The 11,935-nt window shown below is 37.0% G+C and overlaps 1 protein-coding gene across 1 annotated transcript in view; it reads right to left on the bottom strand.

The window, feature by feature from the left end:
- The window catches only part of LOC107744703 (zyxin-like), a 28,859-nt gene that overhangs the window by 15,042 nt on the left and 1,882 nt on the right, over positions 1 to 11,935 (bottom strand). Inside the window, exon 2 of the mRNA XM_016558523.1 lies at positions 2,498 to 2,723. Coding sequence (XP_016414009.1) covers positions 2,498 to 2,717 — 220 coding nt within the window. The 5' untranslated portion in view covers positions 2,718 to 2,723. The remainder of the gene's footprint in view (positions 1 to 2,497; positions 2,724 to 11,935) is intronic.

Below are 11,935 nucleotides of genomic sequence, written 5' to 3'. Positions count from 1 at the left end.
CTAAAAAAAATTTCTTATCGGCGGCATATTCGCCGATACCGATATATCGCGACAGGCTCATATCGGCAAAACGATATATTGTCTCCGACATAGTGATAACACTCGTTGCCTTCTCTGGTGCAGCTCAACCAGGTCTCGTCCCATTTGTCGATATTTGTGATATCACAAATCTTGGAAAATATGCGTTGTAGTCCAAACGAGTCGTTCGTTGTAGTTTTTGAAAAGTGATTTCTGTTAAATAAAATATCTCGTTTTGAAGTGGACTTTGAACTTTGTAACTTTGCAGATCTTTTTTATGCTCAAACAGCAACATTACAGACTAACTAAAGTTGAAAAAGTGAAAAAGCATAATAGGACCCCTTTAATAAAGTTCAAATAGTTTTGAGCTTTCACATCTTTTAGGCTACGTTTACACTAGTGCATCTTGGTTTCAAAACGCATAGCTTAGACAGAATCATCGTTTCTATTAATTTTCCACTGATTTACTGATGAAAACTTCCTCGTCATTACACTTCCACATTCACTTCTGTACATAAGAAATCCAGAAAAACATTTCTACGGATGAAACATGATGCTAATAAACACATGATTACAATAGTATATGATTTGTATGTGATTTTCATGAGATTCTGCTTATTTTCATAACAATACAGGGTGTTTACATGAGAAATGCTAAGCAGCTGTAGTGATTAGCTTGATATAAAAGGCTACAAATAGCATATTTCAGCAACATTATATGGCCAAAACACACATTAGATCGCAATCGGAAGTTATTACAAACACTCAATTTTTTAAATGAGTTTTGAGAAAAAGCATAGTATAAATCGTATAAATTGTCTTATATAGCATGATGCTACAGTATTTAGTTGATGCCTCTCCAAAGCCAATCATCAGCACTTGATTTAGGCACATCAAGCATGCTGCATGCTTATTGGCTCACTGACGTTGATGAGATTAACCCCATATGCATCGAAATTTGGTACCGAACGACAAGATATTTTTCGATTCTCAATGGTATTATGGCAATACGGTCGATGCCTAAAAAGTATTGAACTCGATACCCAGCCCTAAACACAACTTCTTCAGAGCTTATTAACATTTGAAATCAATATCATGAGGTGCAATCACGGATCTTTATAATGACTGGATTGCTCATTGCGTTCTAAACTGCCGTCAGCCACCAGAAGTGTTCAAGCCTCCATCTTATTATTCCCTACCGGCAGAGAGCATCATTGACTGCCAGCTAAAACACTGACCTAAAATCAGTGGCGTAGTGGACGGGCACACACTGCGGGGGGGGCCCCGCGATAACCTCCCTGTGCTGGGTTGCGTCGTATCATGTGTCATGTGTCGACTATAGCTAGAGATATTGTCAAAAGCAATATTAAGAGGATTTGGCATGTCCAATTAATGTAGGCCTGTTACATTCTTCTTATTATTAGGCCTATTTTTATTATTAGGTTACTTTTATTATTAAATTACAATTAATCTGCCCGGCAATAATTTCATACCGCATAACTGACGCGCTGTGAGGATAACAAAAGATTAGGCTATTAGCTTACTCCTAATTTAAAACAGGTCTTTTAAAACAGGTCTACTAATTTATACAATAAATTATAGGTCTATAATTAAAATGATTAACACTGCAGTCATCAATGAAAATTAAGAGCAGCTTTATTTCAAGCACCGACTTTAAAAAACAAGCTGTTTAACGCAAAATAGATTTCTCATTTCTCATATAAAACAATATTTATACAAAGGGAACATTTCTACGAATTTGGCACGTGTTCTAAACTAGATTTTTGAAATACTTTTTTTGGTTCTTTATTGTGGATTGTCTTATTAACTCTTTCCCCGCCAAACACGGAATTTTCCGGGTTTCCGCGTTCTCGCTGTTATACACTCGGGGGCGCTATTACGCATCTCCTGAATGAGTCTAGAATGTGCCGATCAAAAACACATGTGAGGAAGACGTAGAAATGAGCAATGTCGTATGTATGCATATGAAAAACAATGCGATCATCAACAATAAACAGCATATAAATGAAAACTGCCTAATGTTACCGAGTGAAATGTCGATCCAGGAAGTGGTAAAGGACTGCAAGCTTTGGGGGTGCTGATGGAAGCGATCTACTGCATCTTTGCTTCGATCATCCTACTTAATATGATCCAGATGTAGTATTTGATAAAAACTTGATTTTCTCTGTTTTTTGCTCAAAATGTGGCTTTTTTTTTTTATAAAACTTACTAAATAAAATAAAATAAATAAAATGTTGATAAAAAAAGAATGCATGAAGCTAAAATAAAACCGATTTTTTTTCTTTATTTTGATGTATTGCATGTTCAGATAATTCATAAAACAATATATTCTGGGGGCCGTGAAATTTTAGTGAAAATCATCAAAAATGCTGGCGGTGGCTGGCAACTTTTTTCAAAAATGCTGGCGGGGAAAGAGTTAAAAATTACACCCTTCCATCTTTTATGGAAATTGCCTTACCCTCACAAAGAGTTGAAGGGGGCGGGGGCATCTCTCCAACTCGTCCAATTACACCAGTGCTTACAAATGACGAGGGCTGTGATGGGGCCATCTGTCCTTTGGGGCGTGGAGGAGCGACAGACGCAAACCTTTTGGGTTGATTGTAGAAAGAAGGAGCGGTAACTTTGAGGGAGACGGAGGAAGTGACCACCATAGGCTTGCCAGTGCTAGAGTCAGCCATCTTGATCTGAAAATGACAACAATATAAGTGTTACAGTTCAGATTACTATTTCTGCAAAGTTAATGTCCCAAAAACGAATTCAAGATAACCAAGATGGATCTTGGTTTGGCAGTACAGCATGTGGAAAATCTTTTTGTAAGTGGTCTATGGCTTTGGTGTCTGAAACAGTTTTACTCATGCGGAATCGGTTCTCAAGAGAGCCGCTCACCTGTAAGTAGGTTAGTCAACCATCTGGGTTAAATTGGAAAATGTTGCTTTGAAACACCATGAACATGAGCATGTTCTCCTCTTTAATATTCTTAACATTATACATTAACATCTGGCTGGTTTATATGTACCAAGTGATGCTGAAGATGAGCATCTGAGTTCACAGTAATTACAGGGAAGTAAAAACATCATGGTGAACAATGCAGTTCTCTGTTTCATCATAAATAAAGTTCCTTTCTAAACTAAAACTAACGTGAATAACTTGCAAACGGTTCTAAGTCCAACCAGATTTAAACAATTCTGAAAAAGTTCCGTGTACACAAACGCTTTGCATAACTTGGGTGAGGTTTAACAAGGAAATCCTTAACCAAAATTCTGGAAGAGTGATTTTCATGAATTAGATGCCAAGTATTTCACTTCTTGTTATGTAAATATCAGGTATTTTTATGTTGACTTGTTTCATATCCTCAACTTTGTTTAACTTGGTTTCATATCCAGAGAAAAGTCTCACTCTCAGAATTCAGCGTTCAATAATTAATTTCTTAAAGGGATCACACAACACTTTTTTTTTTTCATTATTCATATTTTTTGTCCCCTTATGTCAATTTATGTTATTAAAATGAGTGTAGGGCTGGGCAAAAAAAATCGAATGCGATTTTCATGCGAATCTCGTCAGTAAAGCCGCTTCTGGTGATTAGTAGTAAATCTCCAGCACGTGCTTTCAGATGGAGCGGCATTTACTACACAGAGCCGTAGTTCACTGACAAGTTACACAAAATCGCGTTCAAAATCGCAGGCGATTCATTGCCCTAAATGAGTGGTTTACACATTTTTGAGTGTGTTTTCACCATTTATCTAAGCCTTGTAATTAAATGGTCAGTTTTTGCTCCTGCACCTTTAAGAATGCCCTCTTCATATGTTGCATATGAGCAATACAGTTGTAACTGCCCATCCTTCAATAATAGCCTCTCTGCAAAATCTGTTCATGCTCAGACCACAATGAACAGGGACCTTGTTCAAATAAACCTCATCCACTCATTCCTACTATTGGGATGTATCAGAAGGATATGCAGAGCTGTAGGTGCTACACACAACCAGCAATAGCACAAAGTTTGGCAAACTTTCACACGTTTTACTTCATTAGTTCATCTGGTGTTTAGGTATTTTGGTACCAAGTGGATACTTAAATTTAAAAAATATAACAATACCAGTCGTTCTACATCAGAGCGCATCAGAGGTTTATATTTGCAATGTTGTTTTTAAGGTGTTCTGCTTTGTAGCCAATCACAGACATGTATGTTGATCATGTGAACACAATGGCCAGCTAGAGGTTTTTATGTTCGTCGGAATCTGCTCAAAACTTTTGATCAGTTTTAAAAAAAAATTTCTGATCAGCTACATGAGCTTCTGCATCCTCACAAATAATTTCATTATAACCAACAAAGTGTAAACATGGTATAAATAAGCGATTCTTTGTGTAGTGCATTCCAGTCTTTCGTTTCATAAGATGCTCTTCTAAAAATTAAATGTTTTGAGTTCTGAGAGTTTAAATACATTTTCATAGTACAGTCGTACTTTTATATCAAAGGATTAAGGAAAATATTATTTGGCATGATAGTACCCCTTAAAATCCCCTTAAAAGCAGAACACAGATGGTCAAAAACACAGTACAAAGATACAATGTGCTCTTGTTGGCGGATATAATTTGTGTTTTGATTGTGTGTGCACACAAGCAAGCTCTCCAAACCGAGGTTATCAGGGCTGAAGTCATACCATGACTTTCCCATTATGGGGCCTCGGGGTACAGTCAACTGAGCTTCAACTAGAAACAGTTAGAGTGCTTGAGACATGTGGATGTGATATACCGCAGAAGTGCTCTCATGGCATGAGCTAAGTGCAAATATTTACCTCAAGCATGGTTGCCGTTAAAAACGATGGCATTACCTCATTCCTCTCCTCCTCCTGCTGCCGCTGAGCCAAGTCTCATTTGACCCAATAAGTCATTACTTTTTTCCCTCTATAGTTCTCGTAATACAGCCAGTGAACCAAATCAAAGACTCCTACTTTGAAAGCATGAATTATGGATGATGGCAAACAATTTAAAGACATCAGATGCAGCCTGTTCTGTCCCAGTCAATTATCTCTCTACTTTAACCCATTGTGGCCTTCCGAGGCAGATGATGTATACAAGGATTTCATGACTAAAGAACATCTTTAATTTCTAGCTTTACTAATTGGAGCCACATTTTTGTTATTCTATCCTGATTACCATGTTATGACCTGACAAATCATGTTATTCTAGGTCAGGTAGGAAAGAAACATGCATCGCATGGCAGTCCACTCTCATTCTCATCGTTTCAGTTCAGCATTTCAAAAAGAACTGACACCTTCTCACCTGAAATGTGCTCTGTAGAACAAGTGCAAGAGAACCTGAGTGAAACATTCAAATGAACTCATCCATTTTGAAAATGCTAACAAAATGTTAACAAATAGGAGAACCAGTTTTCAATTTTTTTAAAGCAAAGGAGCTCAGTATAAATGAGTCTGTATACTGCATAAACAGAAAAATATTAGGCCTAAGCATTATTTCGTGAAGACATGTTTGTAAAATAATACAATTATTATAAAATAAAATTCTTTAATTCATTCACATATTTATGGTCAATCTCATGATTTCTATCCTGCCTTCAATTAATGAAAACATAAAAATTGTTATAGTCATGAAATTATTATGTTAATCTTGAAAAAAAAAAAAAATAAATAAATAATAATAATAATAACTGCATTCACTTGATCTGCCTCCTTCTTGCTCGTTTGTAAGGGTTGCACAATTCTGCCAAAATTGTGTTACATCAATATGGCTATAAAATAATAACAATAATAACTATTATTATTATTATTTACTACTAAATAAAAGAATACTGTAAAAACAACAGAAAATGCACTATTATATTATTTCACTGTAAAATAAAAAGCAACTTGAGAAATAATAATTGTATTACATTACAACTGGAAAATTTCAATACTAACATCTATGGCTCTCTTAATTTCTTTACATTTTGACAGAAAACCACAGAGAGACCTTAAAACTTCTCTTTTGCTGATAGGTGCTTCTCATTACAATTATGGGAAGCTGTTTGGTACATGTTACATTCCAAAATGCATGTTAAAGCGTCTCAAACTGAGAGCATATGCAGAGATGGAGTTTGTGTGGAGCAGCATTTACTGAAACAGAGCCGCTCTGAGACACTGCAAACACACAGTACCGTATTTCGTAATTTCACTTTTATTAATCATGCAGACCTTATTTGGACTGTAAATTCGGATTGGATGAGCTCCATTCAAAGCCGTTTTAAAATAGCTGATATATACACAACTGTGATCATACATCAACTGAATGGTACAGTACTAAGTAGGGCTGCACAATAAATCGAAATGGAATCGAGATCGCGATTCGACAGAAGCTGCGATTGTCATGCGTATCTTTCAGGGAAGCACGGTTCTGTGATCAGCAGTAAATCTCCATCCAAAGGCCAGAGACTTCACAGAGCCGTAGTTCACTGAGAAGCTATGCAAACAGCTGTCATTATCGTGAACGATTTCATAATCGCGCAACAAAATCGTCTGCGATTTTTTTGCGTAACTTGTCAGTGAACTACGGCTATGTATAGTAAATTCTGCTCCATCTGAAAGCACGTGCTGATGATTTCCTGCTGATTACAGAACCGGCTTTACTAACAAAATGCGCATGACAATCGCATTCGATTAATCGTGCAGCCCTAGTACTGAGCCATGCTGCACTACAGCAACCATAAACAACTCTTCACACTTCACGTTGTGCCAAACAAACACCAATTAATTGCAAGTTCCTCCTCACCCTGACTTGTTTGGGCCATGTCCAACTCAATTTCTGACACACATGTAAATATCGCAAAGCAGTTCGGTCCACTGACAGCCATACAAATCTACATTAGCAAATGCTTTTTATCAAGGAGAGTAATAATGAATTGTTTAGCAATTGAGTCCGACACAAAACCACAACCACAAACTCCAGCGGATTTCATGTTCTGGCTTGAGAAGAAGAGCTCCAGTTAGTAAATATTCCCAAAATGTCTGAGGTAGATCTCTTCTGCCCTGCCTTCATAACTGATTTAAGACACTCTTGTAACAGTTAAAGATGCTTTAATGTGGTCCACCAAACCATCTCCAAATCTGAGAAGCTCTTAATGGATTCTGCATAACCATAAGTGGAAGCACAGTTTATGGCCAAAAAAAGAGAGGTTTAAGACTATTTTTAGTCCTCAGGTCTGAGTGTGCAGTGAGAGGCAGTCACGTGTAAAGTGCAAATTCTTCACCTTTCTCCTCTGGTTCAGATGTGGAGTTTAATAATGTAGAGGTGCATGCTGTGATTAAATATTCTCACAGGACAAAAAACAAGCCATAAACCCTGAGGTTCAAAAGATCATATATTCTCATCATGGCCTCCATCTCCAGATCAATACAAACTTGCGGGTACTTACAATGAACTTGAAAAAAATGTTCCAGTAAGGAAATCTCAGCATGAACAAACAGCAATGACTTACTCTTGTGAGTGTCCTCTGCCGCAAAATGGAAAGGATAACCACATCCTTAATTCTGAGTTGAATTCTAAGCGCACCATATAGAACAGGAGACCCACAAGTTGGCCACATCTCCCGTTAGTTTTAGCGCTGGTACAACCATCAATCCATCGCTCCTTGACAATCAATATGTGTTAGGGGAATGATTCATTCTGGCCAGCGGTTTTCTTAGTTCAAATTAGGGATGGTCAAAACATAAAACATATCAGCCTTTTCAAAAGACTCAAACTGAAAGAAGCAATATACAGTAAAAATGATTTTCCACACTGTTGTTCTTTAAAAGAACAGTATTTAATTTAATTTTCATTCCATATAAAAATACATAGAATCCATATATTTTTATTTTTATTATAAAATTATATAATGTATTAATTATGTGACTTACTGTGAAAATGTTGATGAAATAAAAGTTCAGTTTTGACTCAATTACTGTAAATAATTAATTCTTACATTACAATATTACATTAAATAATTTACATTTTAAAAATAAATAAAATAATTAATTAAAATAATAATAATAATTTTTGTGTTTATCAGTGACAATACACATATAAAATATTGGTGTATTTGCTACTGAAGTTTAAATTAGAGATATTTAAAACATCAAGACAAGGAAGGATCATAAAATTAGTCATATTGAAAGGAAAGCGCCCATAATGATAACTGAAACTAAAACATTTTAATAATCGTTCTAATTTTATGGGAACAGAAATGTCCACACATCAGCTATAATAATATCACTTTCAGAACTATTTTTTCCACCAGAGAAACAATAAAAAAAAACATTGACAGCCAATCAGAATCCATCCGACTGACTTTAAAGATCTTGAGCATTTAAAGTGGCAGTCGATATAACTGCATCACTTGCTTATAATAAACAATGTCACAGTGCATTGGTGTGGATGCTAATAAAGTTTTCATTATAGTTATATAGTTACCGTTATTGGTCTGAACGGGCCTTAATGACGTTTTTTTAAAGAAACTTAACAGTCAAATAAAAAGCACATTAAAAACATCCCAATATTCATTATGTTGCCTTATTTTATCTCACCAGCAAAACCACTGTGAATATATTGCAAATATTCATTATATCACCCTAGCCTTAGTCATAACTAAGAGTAACGTAGGATGTTCTCTGCTTGTTGAGGTCACCAGCTGCCAGATTTGGCTGGTGTGTTTGGTCTCCATGGGTACAGTAATGGTTTGGCTACACTGCTAGACTCTGATAATGTGAAGACAATACATTAGTGAGAGGAGATCCATCACATGCCAAACAACAGTCTAACTGTAACGCAATGTAGTTCAAACCAGTCAAAACCCTATCCATGGAAAACACTCTGTGACTTTCATTACCCACTTTGGAGTTCCAGTAAAGGATTTGATCTGATCGAACTAGCACCTTCTCACATTGTGTGTGTGTGTGTGTGTGACGGAAAGAGAAACAGCTGCAATATAAAGATTCCAATGGCCTTACGCATGTGTCTGCATTTCATCACTTGATCAGAATGACTATGTGATATAGGGAGACTGGCTCTTCTTTTGTGGAAAGGAGACGACGCAGCTGATCTGGCTCCATGAGGCCTACTTATGCAGCCTTGATGGATACTGTGGCCTGCGAGGGAAACTTGGGAACTAGTTGAGGATCAGTGCACGAGACATGCAAACACTTCAACATTCTGTTCACCACACTGGAGACACAAGAAATAAATAACGAGACATGTTGAAATTGCAATGAGTAATGTTCTTCTGGGAATGCCGGTGCCCAGATAGCTCTTCATAACATGCTTTGGATAAAACTGTCAGCTAAATGGATAGATGTAAGTAAGAAGTCTAACACATCAACCGTAGACCAAAACAAATGTGTCATCGTTCCTCTCTGGCTTCCTATGGCTGTGAACTGAGAGTACTTATTTGCATTGCAATTTTCTGGCTTCCTCTACAGATGATATCAAGTCGCAGAGTAGCTGCACACAGAATGTCGATAAGAGCTCACAACTATATCAAACTGTTGTGTGTTTAAATAAAGCAGACTGATCTTGATCAGTTGTAGTTTTCAGGAAGAAAAAAAAAAAAAGCTCTTTTCACCTTATACAGAGACTTATGCAGTGACAAACAGTGAACTGTCAACTTACCACTCTGTATGACACAACAACTTACATCCTGTTTCGAAAGATAATGTCTCCTGACATCTCTGATCATGGACAATGACTCCTATCGCAATGCTTGCCTACAATGACTAATATTAGACTAATTTCCTTTCCTGAATCCAGTTTAAACATGATCAAAGACACTCGGTTGGAATTTGGTACAGTGGCAACTCCAGAAGCAGCGGGATTCTATTGTTTTGGGTGACTGTGATGAAAATATCGTGGCGCGCCCATGATCTGTCTGGGTTATGCTTGGCTCGCATACCAGGATTGGATAATTACGTCATGGGGGGAGGGGTGCATATAATGGGGTCATTACGTCATAAAGTGTGTCATTCTGTGACACATAAAACATATTCTTGATATGAAAATATTTCATTCAATGTTTTTAAAAAAGCCACAAGACATAACTTTTTTGATACTCATAGGACTGGCATGTAAAATAAAACTTCAGTGAAACCAATATAAAAAATATAATATAATAAAAAAACAATTAGTAAATTAAGTAAATGTACTCAAGGTCCAATAATATTTATCGTTGTTCTGCAAATTTTCAAGGGCGAAATCAGGTAATTTTAATAAGAATGATCTGAAATTTTGCATGAGGGCGAAAGATTTTCCCACACAGAATTTGCAATGGGCACAAGTTGGTTATGCTGATTCACAACGTCGACCAACAGAAGCTGCTTGTTTTGAAATTGATATCGCTGTGAGCTGTGCTTCAGTGGACTTTTTTTGCCAGTGAAATTACCAGTAAGTAATTCTTCATATTCAAAGCCACAGACACACTTGTTTAGAACTGTTAGCTTGTAAACAGTACTTGATCTATGATTATTTCTCTCCTGAGTCAGTCAAGATTACTTTTTTTTTTTATCTGAGCAAAATTATGGATGGATGACTCTGGTGTGGTGTATTTGTCCGTCTAAAAAATGTGCTGAATATGCGTTCTGTGTGAATTGGTTTCTGCTTTTTACCTAATCAAAATCTTCTACGCATTGAGCTACTATATTTCTCTAATATTTTGAATGAATAACTCAGCAACTGCGCGTCTTGTGGGCTAGACTAACAAAACATTAAAATTCAACAATGTCACTTACATCATCATCACCGCATCTCGCGCTCCACTAATGACGCTCCCAGACACACACCTAACATTTGATTGTACTATTTTTGCATTCAAATGCAAATGTTTTTTAAATTCGACTAATATAAAAAAAAATTATTCACAATCTCCTTATCACAGGCAGGCACAGCACTCCATTCAGCATGTGTTCGTGTTTGTGTGTGCGGTCTGCGTCACTCATAGCACGTGCCTATATCGTGCACTATATCGAAAAATTTTTCTATCGTTATCGAAGAGGGTGTACCGTCGATAAATATCGATACCGTTTTATCGCCCAGGCCTAACGGCACCCATTCACTTCAGAGGATCCACTGGTGACCGAATGATCTAATGCTAAATTTCTCCAAATCTCTTCAGATGAAGAAGCAAACTCATCCACATCTTGGTCTAAGGATGAGTAAATTTTCTTTTTTTGTGTGAACAATTCCTTTAATATATCAACTTTGTCAACCCGTATTGGTTGCTGCTCATCCAATCAGAATTGAGTCGGAACTATCTGTTTTATAATGACATTATCAACACCAGCTTGGCTGCACTCAGTGTTGCCAATTTGGGGATTTTGTTGCCAAATTTAGCTACTTTCTCATTGTAGCTGCGACTTTTTTTTATTTTTTGCGACAAGGAGCTATTTTAGCTACATTTAAATAAAACTAGAGATTTTTGGGAGATTTTTTATTTTTTACTTGGCCACACCCTACCGTAGGCCTGTGACCTCTCACGTTTGCTCTCAATCATGCCAACAGGTGCGTTCGACTTCATGCAGCACTGTGTAGACCGATCGGCGGCTGACTTGAAGCAGTGCATGCCGGTTAGAATTTTAGTCCGACTTGAACCGACGCCACGTCACTGTCACGTGTAGCATCAAAGTACCGCGATAGCGTTTCGAGAGCAGCCGGCTGACTCAGCTGGCGCAGCTTTTTCAGAGCGACTGCAGGAGTGCTGATGAAGACACAGCTGTTTCACGATTGGCCAAATTCACCACATGACAACAATGACGTGTGTTTCTAACATCTTCAAATCCAATACTGCTCATAAATCTGTGGTTTTAGAACATTAAAAGCTTTTTTACTGTAGTCGCAATGTTATACTGAGTCACGTTTATCATGAAAGCTTATATACCCC

Source organism: Sinocyclocheilus rhinocerous, unplaced genomic scaffold (assembly GCF_001515625.1).
Source record: "Sinocyclocheilus rhinocerous isolate Xijiao unplaced genomic scaffold, SAMN03320098_v1.1 scaffold498, whole genome shotgun sequence".
Classification (NCBI taxonomy): Eukaryota; Metazoa; Chordata; class Actinopteri; order Cypriniformes; family Cyprinidae; genus Sinocyclocheilus; species Sinocyclocheilus rhinocerous.
Note: the sequence above shows the minus strand (reverse complement) of the source record. Positions and strands in the feature narration are given on the sequence as shown.